General features: G+C 46.4%; 1 protein-coding gene across 1 annotated transcript; it reads right to left on the bottom strand.

Moving 5' to 3' along the window:
- Positions 1-26,866, bottom strand: ASMT (acetylserotonin O-methyltransferase). Its single transcript, XM_042926643.1, has 9 exons — positions 26,767-26,866; positions 26,434-26,609; positions 5,866-6,040; positions 5,047-5,176; positions 3,000-3,068; positions 1,994-2,112; positions 1,220-1,360; positions 663-785; positions 1-233 (listed from the first exon to the last, which is right to left on the bottom strand). Exons 1-9 carry the CDS (start codon positions 26,864-26,866, stop codon positions 1-3), a joined length of 1,266 nt encoding a protein of 421 aa, XP_042782577.1.
- Positions 26,867-26,899: the final 33 nt, after the last annotated feature.

Raw genomic sequence — 26,899 nt, 5'->3', positions numbered from 1 at the left:
CTAGCTGCAGCCGGCAGGGAGCCCCGTCCTGCCTAGAATGGCATCGTACAGGCCCCCGGTCCTCCTGTACTGCACGTCCCGGAAGCCGGCAGGGCCCAGGAGCGCGAGGTACTGGGCAGGGGTCCTCTCCCGGCCCTCTGTCTGCACGAGCATGTTCAGCGAGTACAGCTGTGTGGTCAGAGGGCCCCGGCCGTCCGCGTCCAGGAGGCTTTCAATCACCAGGACAGCGCCCCCTGTCACGGGGACAGGCGGCCGTGAGCAAGGGACAGGGACGGGCCGGCCTGAGGACTGCCCCCCTCCTCCCCGGCTCCTGTCCAAGCCCCCAGCCCCTCTGAGTCCCCTGCCGCCCTGGGTGCCTTATGTCCTCATCGGGGCCCGCACCCGATGCCCCCCGACCCCTCCGGGCACCAGCCAGGTCTCCACCAGCCAGGAGAAGAGAATGTGCACAAAGTGACCCCCGCCCGGCCACACGGGGGTCCAACCAGGAGAGAGCTGTGCACCACGAGAGCCTTCGACTTCCCGTGGGTTGAGGTGCGATGCGTTACAGGACGGGTATGCACGCCGCGGGGGTTCAATGAGTGGCCTGACCCAAACGAGACCGCGGCAACACGGCCCCTGAACGGGGTCCCCACTCTGTGCGGACACGTGGCCCCACGAGCTACCTGGTTTGCAGGCCTGACGGATCCTCGCCAGCAAACGGGCACATCGCCGGTCGCTCCAGTCGTGCAGGACCCTCGCCAGGATGTAGAGCTCTGCCTCCGGAAGGGGGTCTTCGAAGAAATCTCCTGCGGCACGGGCAGGTGGCCTGGGGTCAGCGCACGACAGCCCCGCCAGACGAAAACAGCACCCAGCATGGCAAGGTCACCTGGGCCGTGGCACACGGTCCCCAGGGGTTCCCAGCTGCCACCCCAAAACCCAGCCCTGGTGCAGAAAAGTCGGCACGGTGTTTGGGGCCCCTCTCTGTCCCTCCGTCCTTCGGACGCAGGACACGGTTTTCATTTCCAACTTCTTTGCGAAGGTCACGAGCACACAGGTCCCTCAGCACGGATTTCAGGACGCCCCAGCCAACCGGTCGGAGGCTCCCATCGCGGATGCCCTGGGCCGTAGAGGGTCGACCGCACGGCCGGATCGCGTCCCAAGCCTAAGATTCACAGGTCCCGGGCGGCCTGGGGGCGCGTCTCCGGGTCCCCGTGCACACGCACAGCACAGGCGAACCCACCTTCCCAGAAGCGGATGCGGTCGTCCTCCAGGAATGGGAAGTGCTCCTTGGCCGCGCGCACGACATCGGGGGTGTCGAAGACGGTGACCCGACACCCAGGGTACAGGGCCGTGCACTCCTTGGCCAGAGCCCCGGAGCAGCCTGCAGGTGACCGGAAACAGACGACGGGCCCCTCGATGCATCCGGGACCACACCCCAGGCAGCTCGGCCCAAACTGGCGAGCCTCCAACCTGCCCCCAGAACCTGCGTCTCCCGGGGGGCTGGTGCGCAGTGACGCGGGCTCGGACGCGAACGCAGCGCGCCACGGTGAGGGCAAGAGCGTTTGCTCGAAAGGCACAGAGGGTCGGCAGACCCTCGCTGCTAACGCCTGGACCTCACCTGAGCCCCACCTCCGCACCCTGTGTGGACAGGACAGCCCCCCGGCCAGGCCCCGGACCGTGTTCTGCGTGCACCTGCAGGCACCTGGGAAGCTCGCCCCCTCCACTTTCCGGCAGCCGAGCGCCGGCCGCACCCGCGCCCCGCTGAGCCAGGCAGCGTCTGCACCTGCGTGGCCCGTGCACGGGCGGGATCGGCGTCTCTGGGAGCACAGATTGTGGGTCCCGCCCGCAGGCCCCGGGTCAGAGCCACAGAGGGCAGGTTGTGCTCGGGGAGGAGCTGACGTCCCCACAGGTGCACGTGAACGGGACGCTTCCGCCCCGACCCTCAGTGGGACTCCCACCGTATTGCCTCGCGGGCTCGCAGGGCCCCAGTCCCGCGCGTGGCGCCCCCGCTCACCGCCGACGTCGCAGATGAGCCGGAACGGAGACAGGTCGAAGGCCTGCAGCACCGCTCTCCCGCTGACGCTCCAGACGTCCTGCAGACCGCGCATGAACTGCACACGCTCGCCCTCCGACCTGCACGCAAAACCGGCTGGTCAAGGCCACGCCACAGCCCGTGCGCCCATCGCGGACAAGGCAGGGCTCCGAGCAACCAGCCGTGTGCCACAGGCGGGTCGGGAAGGCGCGCGTGCGGGCATCGACGTGTGCGCGTCCCGGACAGCGCGTGCTGTCGGGAGCCTCTGCTCGGCCGCCCAGCAAACCCACCTGAGGTCACCTGCTGTGGGGCTGAATGTCATGGTCCTTGGTCTCTGGAAGCCACTATGGGGACCCATTGCCACCAGAATCGGGGTTCTGCTGGTTTGAATTCGGGGAGCTCAGGAAGGTGTCCCACACCCCATGTGAGAGGTCATCGGGTCCACACACCCTCGGGCAGTGGCCCAAACAGTGAGAGTCGAGGGACATGGGGACAAGGGTGGCCAAAGAAGCAGGGGTCTTGGAAGGACAGGAGGGGAGCGGAGGCACAGCCCAGAGGACTTCCCAGCCCCTGCTTGTCCTTCTTTCCCGGCCGTTAGCCACCCGGGAACCCTGGAAACAGCCACTGGGGCATCAGCAGCTCAGAACTTCAACACCAGACCCCACGTCCACACCACACCCGTGTCCAGACTGGAGCGAACCCACTACCTGTGTAAGTCTGCCCCAAGTAAAAAGTGTGCCTCAGTTTTGCACATCACTGATGCTGGGCATCGAGCCCTGTGCAGGGACGGACAGATTCCCACCTGCTCAGGAAAGTCACCAGCACAGACATCACAGCAGCAAAGTCGGCTGCTTTTTTTTGCTTTGTTTTGTTTTGTTTTAATTTAAGTATGAACTTGCTTCTGTTTTGCTCTGTTGGAACATGGATTCAACCCCGTGAGGATGTGTGACGTAAACGTCATCCTGTAAGCGGCCACGTGGGGCCTTACCTGTAGATGGCCGTGAAGAGCTCATCGGAGGGAACCCCAAACGCCTCCTGGTACCGGTTCTTGCCATCCCTGCAAACAGGCAGGACACGGTCACCCAGGGCCTGACACAGTCGGGGAAACCAGCAGGCACACACAAGGGGTCGAACTTCCCACCTCCCGTCACAGAGAGAACACACAGGGGACAGAACTCAGTGACCAAACATGGGCACGGACCCCCTTCGGGTGCGGAACACACGCATGTCCAGGGCCACAGGCCACACGTGTAGCCTGGCTGTGCCGTGTGAGCGAGGAAGGACAGAATCTAACGACCGCGTAAAGGGAGCAGGAAGTGATGTGAGTTTGGGCGATGCTGAGGCCAGAGGACTTGTCGGCCGCCATCTGGGGACAGAAGGGCCCATGCTATGCTATTACCAATGCCTATCAGTATCTGTCACATACCTATACCTATTCATCAATATCTGTCTATTAATATCTATCAATATCTATCTACTATTGATCTACCTCCCTATCCATGCATCCATCCATCATATGTATGTATCTATATATGTATGTGTCTATCATCTATCCATCCATCCATCTACCCATCCATCCATCATGTCTGTCTATCTATCTATCTATCATCTATCTATCTATCGATCTATCCATCCATCCATCTACCCATACATCATATCTATCTATCTATCTATCTATCCATCCATCCATGTATCCATCCATCCATCATGTCTATCTATCTACCCATCTATCCATGATGTCTGTCTATCTATCTATCCATCCATCCATCCACCCATATATCATATCTATGTATCTATGTATCTATGTATCTATCTATCTATCCATCCATCCATCCTTCTACCCATCCATCCATCATGTCTATCTATCTATCTATCTATCTATCTATCATCTGTCTATCTATCTATCTATCTATCTATCCATCCATCCATCCTTCTACCCATCCATCCATCATATCTATCTATCTATCTATCTATCTATCTATCTATCTATCCATCCATGTACCCATACATCATATCTATGTATCTATCTATCTATCTATCTATCCATCCATCCATCCTTCTACCCATCCATCCATCATGTCTATCTATCTATCTATCTATCTATCTATCTATCATCTGTCTATCTATCTATCTATCTATCTATCCATCCATCCATCCACCTATCCATCCATCCATTCACCCATCCATTATATCTATCTATCTATCTATCTATCTATCTATCTATCTATCTATCATCTATCCATCCATCCATCTACCCATCCATCCATCACATCTATCTATCTATCTATCTATCTATCTATCTATCTATCCATCCATCCTTCTACCCATCCATCCATCATGTCTGTCTATCTATCTATCTATCTATCTATCTATCTATCCATCCATCCACCCATACATCATATCTATCTATCTATCTATCTATCTATCTATCTATCCATCCCTATATCTATCCATGATCCATCATATCGATGTATCTAGCTATCCATCCACCCATCTATGTATCTATTATCTACCCACCTACCCACCCATCTGTCTATTTCAGCAGTTTCCACTTGCAGGTGATTCTGTCCCCAAGAGGCACTTGAAATGTCGGGACATTTTTTTTATTATCATAATTGGAATGATTGTACCAACACATGGTGGGAGAAGACCAGGGACACTGCTCAACTCCCTGCACAGCCCAGGACGCCCCACCTCAGACTCTGGTCCAGCCACAGACGCCCCCAGTGCCAACCCCAAGAATAGTTGTGGGAGCAGTATCTTATTGTACACCCCCTTCCCCATTTTGCTTCCTCAGCCCAAGGCCCTTTCCCTGGGCACCACTGAAGATCAAGGACTTGTCATCAGGACAGATTAGCACTACGTGAATTACGTCGGTTAGGACCAGGGGGTTTCTCACACCTGCTCTGGACCCCAGACCCAGCAGGGTTGCATTTGATTCTAAGGGAAACCTGGCAGTTCAACTGCACAGATGCCCTGAAACCAGCCTGCAGGGAACCCTGGGGCCCCGTCCACGCCGCCGACCCCTCACCCACCTCACGGCCTGGGCCAGGTGGCCCCAGCACAGGTACGTCGTCCTGGCCAGGTACAGAAGCATGTTGCCCTGGTACTTGGGACTGGCCCTGACCAGGTAGGTGCTGGAGAGCTCTGTGTTTTGATATAAAGCTGCAAAGAAACACAAAGAAGAGGTTGGATTCTAAGTCACTGTCATGTGCCCAGAGGCCACCGTGCAGCTTTGAGGCAAGTCCCGGCTGCGAGCTACCCCCTCCCTGCACGTCTGTAAAGTGCCAATCCCTGAGCGTGCGTCCTTGTCTCCTGTCCTGGGAACCAGGGTTCACGAATCTAGCATCCTAAAAATGGACAGAACGAGCAACATACAGCTAAAATCTTGAATTTTGCCAAGTAAGGACATTAAAAGCAAAACAGAACCCACCATCACCACATTTCATAAGAGAGAAGCCATCTCAACACCAAAATAAGGATATAACGTCATATCGAATGGCAACTCTTTAACGGGATAGATTTAGTTCGATTGAGAATTACTCCCTTGTGGGCGATTTCCCCCCATTTTTCACTTGCTCACTGGATAACTCGTGAGGGTAGCAATGCATGCACCAGCCCTTGGAGACCCCTAGAATGCGGTCAGCAAAGTACAGCCTGGGCAGTAAATGTGGCCCACTGCTTGTGTGTGTAAATAAAGTTTTATTGAAACCCAGGCACGCCCACTCATTTACATAAAGCCTCCTTGAGCCCAAAGCTGCTTCAACATGTCCTACACGGCTGGAAATACTTATTCTCTGGTTCCTCACGGGAAAACTGTGCCACGTACGTATTGAAATGCCAAGCCGGCTTACCTTTTCCTCTGCTCGTCTCCACCTGAAGCAGCTTCAGGGACACACAGGTGTCCAGCAGGAGCTGTGTCCCATGGGAGCTGGTGCCCAGACGCACAGCCACTGCCGCTGAGCCCAGGGGCTCCGGGGCCTCGGAGAGGAGGTCAAACACACCCAGCTCACAGGCGGCAAACAGAACCTCGGAAACAAGGGGCCAGCGGTGAGTGAGCGTCCTGGGGACCACACTCACAGAAGCGCGGGGAGGCAGGGATGTGATTTCAGAGGGCACAGTGCTGCCATGGAGAACGCTATGGCCGTTCCTTAAAAACTCAGACACAATGGTTGTGGAAACCAGGAGTTCTGCTTCTGCGTGTGGACTCCAAGGAATTGTAAGTGGACCTTGGAAAAGGCACTTGTGGATCTGTGCTCACCGGAGCGTTATCCACGGGAGCCAAGATGTGGAAGAACCAAGTGTCCACGGATGGATGGAAGGATGAGCAGACTGTGGTCCATGCACACAGTGGACTGTTATGCAGGCTTGAAAAGGAAGGACGTTCTGCAACAACGTGCATGGACCTTGGGGACGTGATGCTCAGTGACACAAGCCAGACACAGAAGGACAGGTCCTGTGTGATCCCACATATATGGCGTCTCTAAACAAGACACATCCGCAGAGACAGAGAGTAGATGGTGGAGACAGGGGCTGGGATGGGGACGGGGAGTCAGTGGTTCATGGGGACACAGCTTCAGTTTGGGAAGATGGAAAGTTCTGGAGATGATGGTGATGATAAGTGCAAAACAGTGAATGGGCTCAGAGCCACTGATCTGTGCATGCAAAACAATTAAAACAGTGAACTTTGTGGTATTTCTATTTTAAAACAATAACATTTTCAAAAAAACTAAAAATTAAAAAAAATTTTAAAAATAAAAACAATAACATTGTCAAATTAAATTTTAAATCGAAACCTCCAGTTAATTTTTTAAATTGAAAACAAAAAAGTGTTTAAACAGAACTTAAACAAATGTTTGAATATGTTAAATTAATATTTTAAATACTAAGGTATTTAAATATTTGAGTAGAGTACATAAAACAAATAAAATAAATAAAATTTGAATAAATAAGTATTTTAAACAGAACAGAATCTAGTACGTGAAACAAATAAATAAAATAAAAAATTACACTCAGGCTTGTCTCCCTCTGTCTCAAAAATAAATAAACATTAAAAATTTTTTTAGGGGCGCCTGGGTGGCTTGGTCGGTTAAGCATCCGACTTCGGCTCAGGTCATGATCTCGCGGTCCGTGAGTTCAAGCCCCGCGTCGGGCTCTGTGCTGACAGCTCAGAGCCTGGAGCCTGTTTCAGATTCTGTGTCTCCCTCTCTCTCTGCTCCTCCCCTGTTCATGCTCTCTCTCTCTCTGTGTCAAAAATAAATAAACGTTAAAAAAAAAATTAAAAAAAAATTTTTTTTAATTAAAAAAAAAGGGGCGCCTGGGTGGCTCAGTCGGTTAAGCGTCCAACTTTGGCTCAGGTCACAATCTCGCGTTTCGTGAGTTCAAGCCCCGCGTCGGGCTCTGTGCTGACAGCTCAGAGCTTGGAACCTGCTTCAGATTCTGCGTCTCCCTGTCTCTCTGCCCCTCCCTGACTCGCACTGTGTCTCAAAAACAAATAAACATTAAAAAAAATTAAAAATAAATAAATAAAACTCATTAAAATATAAAATAAAGTAAGATGAAATAAGGAAAAGAAAAAATTAAGTTAAATTTAAATACAAAGTAAGGAACAGGAAAAATAAATTAGAATAAAATAAAATAAATAAAATAAAATAAAATAAAATGAACTAAAGTGTAATAAAATAAAATAAATAAAATAAAACATCAGAAAACAAAATAAAATAAAATGGAACGAAATAAAACAAAACAAAACAAAATAAAGTAAAATAGAATAGAATAAAATGAAATAAAATAAAATGAAATGTAATGAAATAAAATAAAACAAAGCAAAACAAAACAAAATAAAATATAATGAAAGGAAATATAATAAAATAAATAAAATAAAATAAAACATAACAAAACAAAACAAAATAACATAAAATATAATGAAATGAAATATAATAAAATAATATAAATGAAATAAAATAAAACAAAACAAAATACAAGGAAATGAAATAAAGTAAAATGAAATGAAATGAAATAAACAAAACAAAATGAAACAAAATAACATAAACTAAAATGTAATGAAATGAAAAGAAATAAAATAAAATAAATAAAACAAAATAAAACATAGCAAAACGAAACAAAATAAAATAAAACAAAAGAAAATAAAACAAAACAAAACGAAATAAAACAAAAAATAATATAAAACAAAAGGAAATAAAACAATATAAAACAAAAGATAAAACAAAATAAAACAAAAAATAAAGTAAAATAAAACAAAAAATAAAATAAAACAAAAAATAAAATAAAATAAAATAAAAAAGTAAAATAAAATAGAATAAAACAAGATAAAACAAAAAACGAAACCAAACCAAACCAAATACGAATACGCTTCCACTGTGCACTCGGGGAGCACCTGTTCGTGCCGCTGGTTGGGGGGGTGGGGGGCGCTGTGGGGTCGACCAGCCGTCCAGGGTGTCGCCATCCAGCGGACAGGCTGGTCCTCAGGGCGGGTGAGGGCCAGGGCTGGGCGGAGGGCGGCCCGGAGCAAGCAGGGCGCGACGAGCCCCTCCAGCGGCTGGGCAGCCCGCAAGGGGGCGCCCGAGCGGCTCTGGGGTACCGCCTCCCGCCGTCCCCCCCCCCCCCACCCCACCCCGTCTGGCTCCACAAGATGCTCAGTAAACCGCCCCCCGCCTGCCCCGCCGTCGGGCCCGGAACAGCATCGCCCCGCAAAGAAACAGCCTGGGACCCGTCCTGGCAAAGACACAGCGTCAGAAGGAAGCTTCACCCTTTGCATCCCGACTCTCAGCAGCGACCTTCCCTGCAACGCCTGTCGCTTGTGTTGTGCCCACGGCTCCGTCTGGGGACCTTCACAGCTCGTGCCTGCAAGTGATGCGCAAAGTCTTCCAGGAACCGGCAAATCATCGCCGCGTTGTGCTTTCCCTCTTGCACAGTGTTTCGCATGGGTGCAGGGCCGGGGCGACCTCGCTGACAGTGGCCACTCACGTCCCACGTGGGCAGATGGCCCTTGGAGACAGGCGCGACCCACAGCATGGTCACCGCACACGGATGACGAGCGCCGGCTCCACACGTGCCAGGACGCGAATAGCGGTAGGTCCGCCTGCGTCCAACTCGAGCGTCGAGGCTACAGTTTCCTCCCGCACTGAGCTCACTGCACAGCCCCAAAGAGGCCCGCGGCCGAGGGGACCGGGGGCCTGTCGTCATGCTGTGTTACCTCGTACCCTGTGATGAGGGTCCTACCAAGTGTTGTGCGTGAAGCCAGGGCTTCCGGACCTCAGCACGGCGGACATCGGGGGCCGAAGACCCTCTGGGACCGGGCGTGCTGTGCACCGTAGGGCGATGAGCAACGTCTCTGGTCTCCACCTGCCACAGGCCAGGGGCGCCCCCATCCCGGCTGTGACAATCAAAAACGTGCCCAGACACTGCCAAGAGGCTCCTGGGGGTAAAGTTCTATCCATTTATCGACAAGCTCTATCTATAAAATCCCGTTAAAATCATACTAAATCTGCACGAGTTTGTACGGTTAGTGCTCTGTTATAGTCACACCGCCTCTTATTTAAGATTGTATCACCTGTTGTCACCCTTTCATTGCTTGGTATTCTACTAAGGTTGTGTTAACTAGTCCTGTACGAAGGTTGTCTTAACTCCCCCTGTACTAAGGTTGTTGTGGTAACTCTCCCTGTACGAAGGTTGTGCTAACACTCCATGTACTAAAGTTGTGTTAATTCTCCCTGTACTAAAATTGTGTACTAAAATTGTACAAAGGTTGTGGTAACTCTCCCTGTACAAAGGTTGTTGTATTAACTCTCCCTGTACTCAGGTTGTGTGAACTCTCTGTACTAAGGTTGTGTTAACTCTCCCGGTACGAAGGTTGTGTTAACACTCCCTGTACTAAAATTGTGTTAACTCTCCCTATACTAAGGTTATGTTAACTCTCCTTGTACTAAGGTTGTTGTGTTAACTCTCCCTGTATGAACCTTATTGTCTTTAACTCTCCCTGTACGAAGGTTGTGCTAGCTCCTTCTGTACTAAAGTTGTTGTGTTAACTCTCCATGTACTAGATTGTGTTAACTATCCCTGTACAAATGTGTTAACTCTCCCTGTGCTAAGGTTGTGTTAACTCTCCCTGTACTAAGATTGTTGTGTGAAGTCTACCTATACAAATGTTTTGTTAACTCTCTCATTGCTTAGGTTGTATTAAATCTCTCTGTGCTAAGTTTGTGTTAAATCTCTGTGTGCTAAGGTTGTTTTAACTCTCCCTGTACTAAGTTTGTTGTGTTAACTCACACTGTACTAAGGTGGTATTAACGCTCCCTGTAAGAAGGTTGTTGTGTTAACTCTCCCTGTACGAAGGTTGTGCTAACACTCCATGTACTAAAGTTGTGTTAATTCTCCCTGTACTAAAATTGTGTACTAAAATTGTACAAAGGTTGTGGTAACTCTCCCTGTACAAAGGTTGTTGTATTAACTCTCCCTGTACTAAGGTTGTGTGAACTCTCTGTACTAAGGTTGTGTTAACTCTCCCTATACTAAGGTTATCTTAACTCTCCTTGTACTAAAATTGTGTTAACTCTCCCTATACTAAGGTTATGTTAACTCTTCCTGTAAGAAGGTTGTTGTGTTAACTCTCCCTGTACGAAGGTTGTGTTAACACTCCATGTACTAAGGTTGTGTTAATTCTCCCTGTACTAAAATTGTGTACTAAAATTGTACAAAGGTTGTGGTAACTCTCCCTGTACAAAGGTTGTTGTGTTAACTCTCTGTACTAAGGTTGTGTTAACTCTCCCCCTACAAGATTGTGTTAACTCTCCCTGCACTAACATTGTGTTAACCCTCCCTGTACTAAGATTATATTAACTCTCCCTGTACGAAGGATGTATTAACACTCCCTGTACTAAAATTGTGTTAACTCTCCCTATACTAAGGTTATGTTAACTCTCCTTCTACTAAGGTTGTTGTGTTAACTCTCCCTGTATGAACCTTACTGTCTTAACTCTCCCTGTACGAAGGCTGTGTTAGCTCTTGCTGTACTAAGTTTGTTGTGTTAGCTCTCCATGTACAAAGGTTGTGTTGAATCACCCTGTATGAAGCTTGTTGTCTTACCTCTCCCTGTACGAAGGTTGTGTTAACTCTCCCTGTACGAAGGTTGCCATGTTAAGTCTCCACATTCAAAGCTTGTCTTAACTCTCTCTGAGCTAAGGTTGTGTTAATTCTCTTTGTGCTAAGGTTGTGTTAACTCTCCCTGAACTAATGTTGTCGTGTTAACTCTCCCTGTACTAAAGTGATGTTAACTCTTCCTGTTTGAAGGTTGTTGTGTTAAGTCTCCCTCTACGAAGGTTGCTGTGTTAACTCTCCCTGTAAAATGGTTGTGTTAACTCTCCCTGTAAAATGGTTGTGTTAACTCTCCCTGTAAAAAGGTTGTTGTGTTAACTCTCCCTGTATGAGATTGTGTTAACTCTCCCTTTACTAAGATTGCTGTGTTAACTCTCACTGTACTAAGGTGCTGTTAACTCTCCCTGGACTAACGTTGTGTTAACTCTCCCTATATGAATCTTGTTGTCTTAACTCTCCCTATAAAAAGGATGTGTTAAGTCTCCCTGTACGAATGTTGTTGTGTCAACTCCCCCTGTACTAAGATTTTGTTAACTCTCCCTGTACAAAGATTGTTGTGCTAACTCTCCCTGTACAAAGGTGGTTGTATTAACTCTCCCTGTATGAAGGTTGTTGTGCTAACTCTCCCTGTACTAAGGTTGCGTTAACTCTCCCTGTACGAAGGTTGTTGTGTTAAGTCTCCCTGTACAAATGTGTTAACTCTCTCATTGCTTAGGTTGTGTTAACTCCCTCTGTGCTAGGTTTGTTTTAACTCTCCCTGTGCTAGGGTTGTTTTAACTCTCCCCGTACTACAGTTGTTGTGTTAACTCTCCCTGTACTAAGGTTGTGTAAAATCTCCCTGTACTAATCTTGTGTTAATACTCCCTATATGAAGGATGTTGTGTTAAGTCTCCCTGTACTAAGGTTGTGTTATTTCCCCCTGTACTAAGGTGGCCTTAACTCTCCCTGTACTAAGGTTGTTGTGTTAACTCTCCCTGTACTAAGATTTTGTTAACTCCTTCTACTAAGGTTGTGTTAACTATCCCTGTGCTAAGGTTGTTGCGTTAAATCTCGCTGTACTAAGGTTGTGGTAACTCTCCCTGTACTAAGGTTGTTGTGTTAACTCTCCCTGGACTAGATTGTGTTAACTATCCCTGTACAAATGTTGTGTTAACTCTCCCTGTGCTAAGGTTGTGTTAACTCTCCCTGTACTAAGATTGTTGTGTTAAGTCTACCTATACAAATGTTGTGTTAACTCTCTCATTGCTTAGGTTGTATTAAATCTCTCTGTGCTAAGTTTGTGTTAACTCTCCCTGTGTTAAGGTTGTGTTAACTCTCTCTGTGCTAAGATTGTGTGAATTCTCCCTGAAATAAGGTTGTTGTGTTAACTCTCCCTGTACTAAGGTTCTATTAACTCTCCCGGTACTAAGGTGCTGTTAACTCTCCCTGTATTAAGGTTGTGTTAACTCTCCCCATCTAATGTTCTATTAACTCTCCCTGTATGAAGCTTGATGCCTTAACTCTCCCTATATGAAGGTTGTTGTGTAAAGTCTCCAGATACAAAGGTTGTGTTAACTATCCCTGTACTAAGATTGTTGTGTTAATTCTCCCTTTACTAAGGTTGGTGTGTTAACTCGCCCTGTACTAAGTTTGTTGTGTTAACTCACACTGTACTAAGGTGGTGTTAATGCTCCCTGTATGAAGGTTGTGTTAACTCTCCCTGTACTAAGATTGTGTTAATTCTCCCTGTACTTATGTTAACTCTCCCTGTACTAAAGTTGTTAACTCCCTGTACGAAAGTTGTGTTAACTCTCCCTGTACGAAGGTTGTTGTGTTAAGTCTACCTGTACAAAGGTTATGTTAACTCTTCCTGTACCAAGGTTGTGTTAACTCTCCCTGTCTAGGGTTGTGTTAACTCACCCTGTACGAAGGTGTTGTGTTAACTCTCACTGTACTAAGCTTGTTGTGTTAATTCTCCCTGTATGAAGAATGTTAAGTCTCCCTGTACAAAGATTGTGTTTACTCTCCCTGTACTAAGGTTGTGTTAACTCTCCCTGTACTAAGGTTGTGTTAAATCACCCTGTATGAAGCTTGTTGTCTTAACTCTCCCTGTCTGAAGGTTGTGTTAACTCTCCCTGTATGAAGGTTGTTGTGTTAAGTCCCAGTACAAAGGTTGTGTTAACTCTCTCTGTGCTAAGGTTGTGTTAACTCTCCCGGTATTAAGTTGTTTTGTTAAGTCTCCCTGTAAAAAGGTTGTGTTAACTCTCCCTGTACTAAGGTTATGTTAACTCTCCCCATAAAATTGTTGTTTTTTAACTCCACCAGTACTAAGTTTGTGTTAAACCTCCCTGTACTAAGGTTGCGTTAACTCTCCCTATAGTAAGGTTGTTGTGTTAATTCTCCCTGTACTAAGGTTCTATTAACTCTCCCAGTACTAAGGTGCTGTTAACTCTCCCTGTACTAAGGTTGTGTTAACTCTCCCTGTCTTAAGTTGTTTTGTTAAGTCTCCCTGTAAAAAGGTTGTGTTAACTCTCCCTGTACTAAGGTTATGTTAACTCTCCCCATAAAATTGTTTTTTTTTAACTCCACCTGTACTAAGGTTGTGCTAACTCCACCAGTACTAAGTTTGTGTTAAATCTCCCTGTACTAAGGTTGCGTTAACTCTCCCTATAGTAAGGTTGTGTTAATTCTCCCTGTGCTAAGGTTCTATTAACTCTCCCAGTACTAAGGTGCTGTTAACTCTCCCTGTACTAAGGTTGTGTTAACTCTCCCTGTCTAATGTTCTGTTAACTCTCCCTGTATGAGGCTTGATGCCTTAACTCTCCCTGTACGAAGGTTGTTGTGTAAAGTCTCCGGGTACAAAGGTTGTGTTAACTATCCCTGTACTAAGGTTGTTGTGTTTGTTTCCCTGTACTAACCATGTGTTAACTCCCCCAGGACTCAGGTTGTGTTAAGTCTCCCTTTATGAAGGTTGTTGTGTTATATCTTCCTGTACAAAGGTTGTGGTAAGTCTCCCTGTACGAAGGTTGTTGCGTTAACTCTACCTGTACAAATGTTGTGTTAACTCTTTCATTGCATAGGTTGTGTTAACACTCTCTGTGCTAAGTTTGTGTTAACTTTCCCTGTGCTAAAGTTGTTGTGTACTAAGGTTGTGTTAACTCTCCATCTATGAAGCTTCTTGTCTTAACCCTCCCTGTATGGAGGTTGTGTTAAGTTTCCCTGTTAGAAGGTTGTTGTGTTAATTCTCCCTGTACAAAGGTTGTGTTAACACTCTCTGTGCTAAGGTTGTGTTAATTCTATCTGTGCTAAGGATGTGTTAACTCTCCCTGAACTAAAGTTGTTGTGTTAACTCTCCCTGTACTAAGGTAGTGTTAACTCTCTCTGTATGAAGGTTGTTGTGCTAAGTCTCCCTATACAAAGGTTGTTGTGTTAAGTCTCCCAGAACAAGGGTTGTGTTAACTCTCCATGTACTAAAGTTGTATTAACACTCCCTGTACTAAGGTTATGTTAACTCTCCCTGTACTAAGTTTGTTGTGTTGACTCTCCCTGTACTAAGGTTGTGTTAACCCTCCTGGTACTAAGGTTGTGTTAACTCTCCCTGTACTAAGGTTGTGTTAACTCTCCCTATACTAAGGTTGTGTTAACGCTCCCTGTACTAAGGTTGTGTTAGCTCTCCCTGTGTTAAGGTTATGTGTTAACTCTCCCTGTACTAGATTGTGTTAACTATCCCTGTACAAATGTTGTGTTAACTCTCCCTGGAATAAGGTTTTTGTGTTAACTCTCCCTGTACTAAGGTTGTTGTGTTAACTCTCCCTGTACTAAGATTGTGTTAACTCTCCTTGTATGAAGCTTGATGTCTTAACTCTCCCTGTACGAAGGTTGTTGTGTAAAGTATCCCTGCACAAAGGTTGTGTTAACTCTCCCTGTATTAGGTTGTGTTAACTATCCCTGTACTAAGGTTGTTGTGTTAAGTCTCCCTGTACTAACCATGTGTTAACTCTCCCTGTACTAAGGTTGTGTTAACTCATTCCTGTATGAAGCTTGTTGTCTTAACTCTCCCTGTACAAAAGTTATGTTACCTCTCCCTATGCAAAGCATGTTGTGTTAGATCTCCATGTACAAATGTTGTCTTCACTCCCTCATTGTTTAGTTTTGTTAACTCCCTCTGTGCTAAGTTTCTTTTAACTCTCCTTGTGCTAAGGTGTTTTAACTCTCCCTGTACTAAGGTTGTTGTGTTAACTCTCCCTGTACTAAGGTTGTGTTAACTCTCCCTGGACTGAGGTTGTTGTGTTAACTCTCCCTGTACTAAGGTTGTGTTAATTCTCCCTGTACTCAGGTTGTGTTAACTCTCCCTTTACAAAAGTTGTTCTGTTAACTCTCCCTGTACTAAGGTTGTGTTAACTCTCCCTGGACTAAGGTTGTTGTCTTAACTCTCCCTGTACTAAAGTTGTGTTAACTCACCCTGTACTTAGGTTGTTGTGTTAACTCCCTGTACTAAGGTTGTGTTGACTCTCCTTGAACTAAGATTCTGTTAACTCTCCGTCTGAAGTTGTTGCATTAACTCTCCCTGTACGAAGGTTGTTGTGTTAAGTCTTCTTGCACAAATGTTGTGCTAACTCTCTTTGCTAACGTTGTGTTAAGTCTCTTTGTGCTAACTTTGTGTTAACCCTCACTGCGAAGGATGTGTTAACTCTCCCTGTGCTAGGTTGTTGTGTTAACTCTCCCTGTACTAAGGTTCTGTTAACTCTCCCTGTACCCAGGTTGTGTTAACCACCCCTGTACTAGGTTGTTGTACTAAGTTTGTATTAACTCTCCCTATACTAAGGTGGTGTTAACTCTTCCTGTACTAAGGTTATTGTGTCAACTCTCCCTGTGCTCAGACTGTGATAAATCTCCCTGTATTAATATTGTGTTAACTCTCCCTGTACTAATGTTGTGTTAACTCTTCCTGTACGAAGGTTGTGTTAACTCCCTCTGTGCTAAGGGTGTGTTAACTCTCCCTGTACTAAGGTTGTTGTGTTTACTTTCCTTGTACTAAGATAGTTCTGTTTGCTCCCCCGTACTAAGGTTGTGTTAACTCTCCCTCTACTAAGTTTGTGTTACCCCTGCCTGTACTAAGACTGTGTTAAATCTCCCTGTACTAATGTTGTGTTAACTCTCCCTGTATGAAGGTTTTTGTGTTAACTCTCCCTGTATGAAGGTTGTTGTGTTAACTCTCCCTGTACGAAGGTTGTTGTGTTAACTCTCCCTGGACAAACGTTGTGTTAACTCTCTCTGCACGAAGGTTGTGTTAACTCTCCCTGTTCTAGGGTTTGTTAACTCTCCTGTTCTAAGGTTGTTGTGTTAACTGTCCCTGTACTAAGATTGTGTTAACTCTCCTGTACTAAGGCTGTTGTGATACCTCTTCCTATACTCAGTTTGTGTTAACTCTCCCTGTACTAAGGTTGTTGTCTTAGCTATCCCTGTACTAAGGTTGTGTTTACTCTCTCTGTATGAAGCTCGTTGTCTTAACTCTCCCTATACGAATGATCTGTTAACTCTCCTGTACAAAGGTTGTTAAGTCTACTTGTACAAAGGTTGTGCTAACTCTCTCTGTGCTAAAGTTGTGTTAACTCTCTCTGTGCTAAAGTTGTGTTAACTCTCTCTGTGCTAAGGTTGTGTTAACTCTCCCTGTACTAAAGTTGTGTTAACTCTCCCCGTACTAAGGTTGTGTTAACTCTCCTTGTACTAAGGTTGTGTTTACTCTCCCTTTACTAAGATTGTTGTATTAGCTATCCCTGTACTAATGTTTTTGTGTTAAGTCTCCCTGTACATAGGTTGTGTTACATCTCTGTATACTAGGTTGTTGTGTTACTCTCCCTGTATGAACGTTGTTGCGTTAAGTCTCCTTGCACAAATTTTGTGCTGACTCTCTCTTTGCTAAGGTTGTGTTAACTCTCTGTGTGCTAACCCTGTGTTAACCGTCACTGGGCTAAGGATGTGTTAACTATCCCTGTCCTAAGATGTTATGTTAACACGCCCTGTATTAAGGTTGTGTTAACTCTCCCTGTACTCAGGTTGTGTTAACTACCCCTGTATTAAGGTTGTTGTTTTAACTCTCCCAGTACTAAGGTTGTGTTAACTCTCCCAGTACTAAGGTTGTTGTGTTAACTCTCCCTGTACTAAGACTGTGTTAAATCCCCGTGTACTGATATTGTGTTAACTCTCCCTGTACCAAGGTGGTGTTAACTCACCCTGTACTAAGGTGGTGTTAACCCTCCCAGTGCAAAAGGTGTGTTAACTCTCCTTGTACTAAGGTTGCTGTGCTAACTCTCCCTGTACTAAGGTTGTGTTAACTCTCCCCATACTACGGTTGTTGTGTTAACTCTACCTATACGACAGATGTGTTAACTCTCCCTGTACTACGGCTGTGGTAATTCTCTCTCTACTACGGCTGTGTTAAATCTCCCTCTACTAATGTTGTATTAACTCTCCCTGTGCTGAGGTAGGGTTAACTCTCCCTGTACTAAGGTTGTTGTGTTAACTCTCCCTGTACTAAGACTGTATTAAATCCCATGTACTGATATTGTGTTAACTCTCCCTGTACCAAGGTGGTGTTAACTCTCCCTGTACTAAGGTGGTGTTAACTCTCCCAGTGCAAAAGGTGTGTTAACTCTCCTTGTACTAAGGTTGTTGTGCTAACTCTCCCTGTACTAAGGTTGTGTTAATTCTCCCCGTACTATGGTTGTTGTGTTAACTCTACCTATACTATAGATGTGTTAACTCTCCCTGTACTATGGCTGTGGTAATTCTCTCTCTACTACGACTGTGTTAAATCTCCCTGTACTAATGTTGTATTAACTCTCCCTGTGCTGAGGTAGGGTTAACTCTCCCCGTACTAAGGTTGTTGTGTTAACTAAGGTGGTGTTAACTCTCTCTATATGAAGCTTTTTGTCTTAACGCTCCCTGTACTAAACTTGTTGTGTTAACTCTCCCTGTACTAAGGTTTTGTTAACTCTCCCTGTTGTAACGTTGTTGTGTTAACTCTTCCTGTTGTAAGGTTGTGTTCACTCTCCCTGTTGTAAAGTTGTGTTCACTCTCCCTGTTGTAAACTTGTGTTCACTCTCCCTGAACGAAGGTTGTTGTGTTAACTCTTCCTGTTGTAAGGTTGTGTTCACTCTCCCTGTATGAAGGTTGTTGTGTTAACTCTCCCTGTACTAAGGTTGTGTTTACTCACCCCATACTACAGTTGTTGTATGAACTCTCCCTATACTAAGGTTGTGTTAACTCTACCTGTACTAAGACTGTGTTAAATCTCCCTGTACTAATGTTGTGTTAAGTCTCCCAGTACTAAGGTTGTGTTACCTCTCCTTGTGCTAAGGTTGTGTTAACTCTCCTTGTACTAACATTGTGCTTACTCTCCCTGTAATAGGTTATGTTAACTATCCCTGTACTAAGGTGGTTGTGTTAAGTCTCCGTGTACTAAGAATGTGTTAACTCTCCCTGTATTAAGGTTGTGTTTACTCTCCCAGTACTCAGGTTGTGTTAACTCTCCCTTTACTACAGTAGTTGTGGTAGCTCTCCCTGCACTAAAGTTTTTGTATTAACTGTCCCTGTCCTAAGGTTGTGTTAACTCTCCCTGTACTAAGGTTGTGTTAACTCTCTCTGTATGAAGCTTTTTGTCTTAATGCTCCCTGTAGAAATGTTGTGTTAACTCTCCCTGTACAAAGGTTGTTGTGTTAAACCTCCCTGTAAAAATGATGTGCTAACTCTCTCATTGCTTAGGTTGTGTTAACTCTCTGTGCTAAATTTGTGTTAACTCTCCCTGTGCTAAGACTGTTTAAATTCTCCTTGTACTAAGGTTGTTATATTAACTCTCCCTGTGCTAAGGTTGTTGTGTTAACTCTCCCTGTACTAATATTGTGTTAACTCTCCCTGTGCTAATGTTGTGTTAACTCTCCCTGTACGCAGGTTGTGTTAACTCTCCCTGTACTAAGGTTGTGTTATATCTCCCTGTACTAAGGTTGTGTTAACTCTCCCTGTACTAAGGTTGTGTTAACTCTCCCTGTACTAAGGTTGTGGTAACTCTCCCAGTACTCAGGTAGTGTTAACTTTCTTTACTAAAGTTGTTGTGTTAGCTATCCCTGTACTAAGGTTGTTGTGTTAACTCTCCCTGTACTAAGGTTGTCTTACCTCTCCCTGTATGAAGGTTGTGTTAAGTCTCCTTGCACAAATTTTGTGCTAACTCTGTCTTTGCTAACGTTGGGTTAACTCTCTGTGTGCTAACTTTGTGTTAAAACTCACTGTGCTAAGGATGTGTTAACTCTCCCTGTCCTATTAACTCTCCCTGTCCTAAGGGTGTTGTGTTACCACTCCCTGTACTAAGGTTGTGTTAACTCACCCCGTACTATGGTTTTTGTGTAAACTCTCCCTGTACTAAGGTTGTGTTATATCTCCCTGTACTAAGGCTGTTTGGTAACTCTCACTGTACTAAGGTTGTGTTAACTCACCCTGTACTAAGGTTGTGTTAACTCTCCCTGTACTAAGACTTTGTTAAATCTCCCTTTACTAATTATGTGTTAACTCTCCCTGTACTAAGGTTGTTGTGTTAACTCTCCACGTACTAAGGTTGTTGTGCTAACTCTCCACGTACTAAGGTTGTGTTAACTCTCCCTGTACTAAGTCTTTGTTAATCTCCCTTTACTAATTATGTGTTAACTCTCCCTGTACTAAGGTTGTTGTGTTAACTCTCCACGTACTAAGGTTGTTGTGTTAACTCTCCCTGTACTAAGGTTGTGTTAACTCTCCCTGTACTAATATTGTGTTCATTCTCTGTATACTAAGGTTGTGTTAACTCTCCCTGTACTAAGGTTGTGTTAACTCTCCCTGTAGAAAGGTTGTGTTAACTCTCCCTGTATGAAGGTTGTTGTGTTAAGTCTCCCTGTACGAAGGTTGTTGTGTTATGTCTCACTGTTCAAAGGTTGTGTTAAGCCTCCCTGTACTAAGGTTGTGTTACCTCTCCCTGTGGTAACGTTGTGTTAACTCTCCATGTACTAAGGTTGTTGTGTTAACTCTCCCTGTAGTAAGGTTGTGTATACTCTCCCTGTACTAAGGTTGTGTTAACTCTCCCTGTATGAAGCTTTTTGTCTTAACGCTCCCTGTACAAAGGTTGTTGTGTTAAGTCTCCCTGTAAAAATGTTGTGTTAACTCTCTCATTGCTTAGGCTGTGTTAACTCTCTCTGTTCTAAATTTGTGTTAACTCTTCATGTGCTAAGGTTATTATTACTCTCTCTGTACTAAGGTGGTTGTGTTAACTCTCCCTGTACAAAGGTTGTGTTAACTCTCCCAGTACTAACGTTGTTATGTTAAGTCTCCCTGTACTAAGGTTGTGTTAACCCTCCCTGTACTAAGAGTGTTGTGTTAACTCTCCCGGTACTAAGGTTGTCTTAACTCTCCTTGTACTAACATTGTTGTGTTAACTGTCCCTGTACTAAGGTTGTGTTAACATTGTTGTGTTAACTGTCCCCGTACTAAGGTTGTGTTAACTCTCTCTTTGCTAAGGTTATATTAACTCTCCCTGTACTAAGGTTGTGTTTACTCTCCCTGTACTACGGATGTGTTAACTCTCTTTGCTAAGGTTGTCTTAACTCTCCCTGTAGTAACAATGTTAACTCCCCCTGTACTAAGGTTGTGTTAACTGTCCCGGTACTAAGGTTGTTTTACCTCTCCCTATACTAAGATTGTGTTAAGTCTCCCTGTACTAAGGTTGTGTTAACTCTCTCTGTGTTACAGTTGTTTTACCTCTCCCTATACTAAGATTGTGTTAAGTATCCCTGTACTCGGGTTGTGTTAACTCTCCGTGTACTAAGGTTGTGTTAACCCTCCCTGTACTAAGGTTGTGTTATCTCTCCCTGTAATAAGGTTGTTTTGGTAACTCTCCCTGTACTAAGTTTGTGTTAACTCACCCTGTACTAAGGTTGTGTTAACTCTCCCTGTACTAAGTTTTTGTTAACTCTCCCTGTACTAAGGCTGCATTAACTCTCCCTATACTAAGGTTGTTGTGTTAAGTCTCCCTGTACTAAGGTTATGTTAACTCTCCCTGTACTAAGGCTGCATTAACTCTCCCTACACTAAGGTTGTGCTAACTCTCCCTGTAGAAAGGTTGTGTTAACTCTCCCTGTATGAAGGTTGTTGTGTTAAGTCTCCCTGTAGTAAGGTTGTGTTAACTCTTCCTATACTAAGGTTGTTGTGTTAACTCTCCGTGTATGAACGTTGTTGTGTTAACTCTCCCTGTACTAATGTTGTGTTGCTCTCCCTGTACTAAGGTTGTGTTAACTCTCCCTGTGCTAAGGTTGTTTTAATTTTCCTTGTACGAAGGTTGTTGTTTTAACTCTCCCTGTACTAAGATAGTTTGTTTTCTCTCCCTGTAGTAAGATTGTGTTAACTCTCCCTGTACCAAGACTGTGTTAAGTCTCCCTGTACTAATGTTGTGTTAACTCTCCCTGTACAAAGGTTGTTGTGTTAAGTCTCCTGGGACAAATGTTGTGTTAACTCTCTCTGTATATAGGTTGTGTTAACTCTCTCTTTGTACTAGGGTTGTGTTAACTCTCCCTGTACTATGGTTGTGTTAACTTTCCCTGTACTGAAGTTGTTGTATTAAGTCTCCCTGTACTAAGGTTGTTGTGTTAGCTCTCTCTGTACTAAGGTTGTGTTAACTTTCCCCGTACTAAGGTTTTGTTATCTCTCCATGTACTAAGTTTGTGTTAACTCTCACTATACTCAGGTTGTGTTAGCTCAGTCTTTACTAACATTGTTGTGTTGTTGTGTCAATTCTCCCTGTATGAAGATTGTTGTGTTATGTCTCCCTGTACAAACGTTGTGTTAGGTCTCCCTGTACTAAGGTGTGTTTACTTTCCCTCTACTAAGGTTGTATTCATTCTCCATGTACTACGATTGTGTTAAGTCTCCCTGTACTAAGGTTGTTGTGTTAACTCTCCCCTTACTAAGGTTATGTTAACTCTCCCTGTACGAAGGTTGTTGTGTTCAGTCTCCCTGTACTAATGTTGTGTTACCTCTCCCTGTGCTAAGCTTGTGTTAACCCTCTCTTTGCTAAAGCTGTGTTAACTCTCCCTGTAACAAGGTTGTGTTAACTCTCCCTGTACTAAGGTTGTGTTAACTCTCTTTGTACTAAGGTTGTGTTAACTCTCCCTGTACTAACGTTGTTGTGTTAACTGTCCCTGTGCTAAGGTTGTGTTAACTCTCTCTCTGCTAAGGTTGTGTTAACTCTCCCTGTACTAAGGTTGTGTTAACTGTCCCTGTACTAAGGTTGTGTAAACTCTCCCTGTACTAAGATTGTGTTAAGTCTCCCTGTACTAAAGTTGTGTCAACTTGTGTTAACTTGTGTGTACTAAAGTTGTGTTAACCCTCCCTGTACTAAGGGTGTTATGTTAACTCTCCCTGTACTAATATTGTATTAACTGTCCCTGTGCTAACGTTGTGTTAACTCTGTCTTTCCTAAGGTTGTGTTAATGTCCCTGTACTAAGGTTGTGTTAACTGTCCCTGTACTAAGGTTGTGTTAACCCTCCCTGTACTAAGGGTGTTGTGTTTACTCTCCCTGTACTAAGGTTGTCTTAACTCTCCCTGTACTAATATTGTGTTAACTGTCCCTGTGCTAAGGTTGTGTTAACTCTTTCTTTGATGAGGTTGTGTTAACTCTCCCTGTACTAAGGTTGTATTATCTCTCCCTGTAATAAGGTTGTTTTGGTACCTCTCCCTGTACTAAGGTTGTGTTAGCTCACCCTGTACGAAGGTTGTGGTAACTCTCTATGTACTAAGGTTGTTGTGTTAACTCTCCGTGTACTAAGGTTGTCTTAACTCTCTCTGTACAAATGTTGTGTTAACTCTCTATTATGGTTGTGTTAACTCTTCCTGTACTAAATTTGTGTTAACTCTACCTGTACCCAGAATTTGTTAAATATCTCTATACTAATGTTGTGTTAACTCTCCCTACACTAAGGTTGTGCTAACTCTCCCTGTAGAAAGGTTGTGTTAACTCTCCCTGTATGAAGGTTGTTGTGTTAAGTCTCCCTGTACGAAGGTTGTTGTGCTATGTCTCACTGCTCAAAGGTTGCGTTAAGCCTCCCTGTACTAAGGTTGTGTTACCTCTCTCTGTGGTAACATTGTGTTAACTCTCCATGTACTAAGGTTGTTGTGTTAACTCTCCCTGTAGTAAGGTTGTGTATACTCTCCCTGTACTAAGGTTGTGTTAACTCTCCCTGTATGAAGCTCTTTGCCTTAACGCTCCCTGTACGAAGGTTGTTGTGTTAAGTCTCCCTGTAAAAATGTTGTGTTAACTCTCTCATTGCTTAGGCTGTGTTAACTCTCTCTGTGCTAAATTTGTGTTAACTCTTCATGTGCTAAGGTTATTATCCCTCTCTCTGTACTATGGTTGTTGTGTTAACTCTCCCTGTACAAAGGTTGTGTTAACTCTCCTGGTACTAACGTTGTTGTGTTACCTCTCCCTGTACTATGGTTGTGTTAACCCTCCCTGTACTAAGGGTGTTGTGTTAAGTCTCCCTGTACTAAGGTTGTGTTAAGTGTCCCTGTACTAACATTGTTGTGTTATCTGTCCCTGTGGTAAGGTTATGTTAAGTCTCTCTGTACTAAGGTTGTGTTAACTCTCTCTTTGCTAAGGTTGTCTTAACTCTCCCTTTAGTAAGATTGTGTTAACTGTCCCTGTACTAATGTTGTGTTAACTCTCCCGGTGCTAATGTTGTTTTACCTCTCTGTACACTAAGATTGTGTTAAGTCTCCCTGTAGTAAGGTTGTGTTAACTGTCCATGTACTAAGGTTGTATTAACCCTCCCTGCACTAAGGGTGTTGTGTTAACTCTCCCTATACTAAGGTTGTGTTAACTATCCCTGTACTAATATTGTGTTAACTCTCCCTGTACTAAGGTTGTGTTAACTCTCCCTGTACTAATATTGTGTTAACTCTCCCTGTACTAATATTGTGTTCATTCTCTGTATACTAAGGTTGTGTTAACTCTCCCTGTACTAAGGTTGTGTTAACTCTCCCTGTAGTAAGGTTGTGTTAACTCTCCCTGTACTAATATTGTGTTAATTCTCTGTATACTAAGGTTGTGTTAACTCTCCCTGTACTAAGGGTGTTGTGTTAACTCTCCCTGTACTAAGGTTGTCTTAACTCTCCCTGTACTAATATTGTGTTAACTCTCCCTATACTAAGGTTGTGTTAACTCTCCCTGTGCTAAGGTGTTTGTGTTAAGTCTCCCTGTATGAAGTTTGTGGGAACTCATCCTATGCGGCTTGGATTAGTTCTTCTTCCGTTAACGGTGCACCAACTCCTTCCCTCTGGCTGCGTCCAGCTTTACTCCATCCACACGGTATTAGCTCCTCTTTGGTGAAAGGTGTATTGACCGGTATTCTGATCATGTGGCACTAAGTCCTATTAGGACTCGGTTAGATCGTGTACTGAGCCTGTGTGACCTAGCCTATTTAGGTTTCACGAAGTCATTTGGTCGAGGTCGCGGTGCGTGCTAGTCTTTCAGGGTCATGGGAAGCATCGCTCCATCACGGTCTTTGGGGGTCGTGTTACGTATGATCGCATCACGGCCGCCTTCAGGGTCCGTCCAGCGGGTCGTGTGGGGAACAGACGTCGGTCCCCAGACGTGGGACGCGCCCGCCACCCCTGGGACCACGAGTCACACGTTCAAGCCCCAGGAAACCAGCCCCTCGTTGCGGCTGTTTTCCGGCAGGATGCGCCTTCTCACTATCCGCGGGGCTCTCCCCGAGGCGTCCTTAACCCTTGGGGGCCGAAGACCGACTCCGGGGGGCCCTCGAGCCCACTCGGGGTGCAGGGGACGGCGTTCCGCTTCAACTCGCGGTGCCCAGCAGGCGCGTCAGGCATCCAGCACGTGCAACGACGACCGCGTTACGATCCCCGCGAGTCTGTGACCCGGGAGGGCCACGAACACATCCCGTGTCTCAGGACCCCCCCCCCCCCCCGCTCAGGGCCCTCCAAGTCACGCACACGGTACCCCTGGCTTGGACCCCACTGGGTGCACACACACCTGCCCAGTCGTGCTCCCCCCGACCCTGCATCCCTGGCCATCTGTCTGCAAAAACCCTGGGACAAGCGCATCGTCTCCGCAGACGCGCCCACATGGGGGGAGGGCGTTCCTACCTTCTGCACCCACACCCCCCCCCCTGCACACGCACATGCTCAGCGCCCGGACCCCAAGACATTTCCAGCAAAGCCTGTGGGCGTCCTGCCAGAGACCCCTCCCCTCGGCCCAGGTCCTCCTCCGGGCACAGGCTTGAGGCCGCTGGGGCTTGGAAATACCGCACCGAGGGGGCCCCTGGGGCGCTCAGTCGGTTGAGCGTGGGACTTGGGCTCAGCTCATGGTCTCACGATTCGCGGGTTCGAGCCTCGCGACCGGGTCTGTGCTGAGAGCTCAGAGCCTGGAGCCTGCTTGGGATTCTGTGTCTCCCTCTCTCTCTGTCTCTTTCTATCTCTCTCTCAAGAATAAACATTAAAACAAATAAATAAATAAATAAATAAATAAATAAATAAATAAAACACACAAAAATAAACCAGGAAAACACAAAACCCGAGTGTAACCGGCCTCTACTCTCCTACGGAAGGAAAATGCACGCAGCACAAGGCTCAGGCCTCACCGTCTTAAATGAAACGACTCAGGGGCGACCGGTACGTTCGCGGTGCTGTCCCATCCCACGCCACCCACCTCTGTCCGGGTCCAGAACATTCTCCCCCACCCCCGGGAAGGACAGCCCGTCCCCCTGAGCGGTCGCTGCCCAGCCCCCGCCCCAGGGCCTGGCAAAGCGCAGCCTGGTTCCCGTTTCTACGCATGTGCTCCTTCTGGATGTTTCGCAGAAATGCCACCATTTCTGGGAATGGGGGGGGGGGGGGGTGGGGGGAGGCTGTGTGTCCTGATCTCCCACGGGATCGTCCGAGCTCAGACCCCAGCGGGGACGAGAGTGACGCGCGCTGCGCTGTGCACGGACCCCCGGACTCGCGTGTTCCAGCCGCGTCCCCCGCGTCCCGAGCGTGTTAACGGGGAGCCCTCTATGACCCCAATCACAGCCTGTCTCAACTATTTCCATCACCGCCCTTCAGGGAAGGCTCCCAGGCGCCCCGCCGGCCTCGCCTGTGTCCAGACACCCGCCGGTACCTCCGCGACCTCCCCGCCTCCCCCAGGAAGTCCTCCTTCCCATCCCATCAAGCTCTCAGTTCCCGCTGCCCACACGCAGCTCCCGCCCCCGGGAGGCCAGGCAGGCGAGCTGGAATGTTCTCCGCACCCCATTCCTACCTGGGACAGCATGAAACCATTCGTGTACTCGGTCAGGAGCCGGAAGCCCTGTTCCTGCGGGGAGCTCATTTTGGGCCTCCGTCCAAACCGGGCCCCGGGCCGTCCCAGCTGTGCGGAGTGTGGGTCTGTCAGCACGCTGGGGGCGGCCAGCCGCTCACTGCCGCTCCCAGGAGCTCCTTGCGGGAGGCCCCGGGTGAGCCCAGGCCGATCACCGCACAAAATCCCATTAGCCTTATTAAGGGGACGACCAGGCTTCAGGGTACTCGCGGCACTCGTGCTCAGTCCTTCTGTCCCTGCTGTGCACACAGCCCTAAACCAGCCTGCCCCTCTCACCTCCCTCCCCCACACCACCAGCTGTGGAAGTGACCCAAAACCAGTATGCTGCATAATCAGTAGCCTTGATGACGCATGTTATGCATTGACGAGGCTCCATGGTCCTTCACACGGGGAGGCAAGGGCTCTACTC

This window comes from Panthera leo, chromosome Y (assembly GCF_018350215.1).
Source record: "Panthera leo isolate Ple1 chromosome Y, P.leo_Ple1_pat1.1, whole genome shotgun sequence".
Taxonomy (NCBI): Eukaryota; Metazoa; Chordata; class Mammalia; order Carnivora; family Felidae; genus Panthera; species Panthera leo.
The sequence above is the reverse complement of the archived record's forward strand: the minus strand, read 5'-3'. Positions and strand labels throughout refer to the sequence as shown.

Excerpts from the sequence above, each read along its gene's own strand:
- ASMT (XM_042926643.1), bottom strand. The coding sequence starts at position 26,866 with ATGGAGCCTCGTCAATGCATAACATGCGTCATCAAGGCTACTGATTAT. Across the intron at positions 5,177-5,865 it reads GGAGACGAGCAGAGGAAAAG|CTTTATATCAAAACACAGAG; the intron begins GTAAGCCGGCTT and ends GTTTCTTTGCAG. Across the intron at positions 1,361-1,993 it reads GCTCATCTGCGACGTCGGCG|GCTGCTCCGGGGCTCTGGCC; the intron begins GTGAGCGGGGGC and ends GGTCACCTGCAG.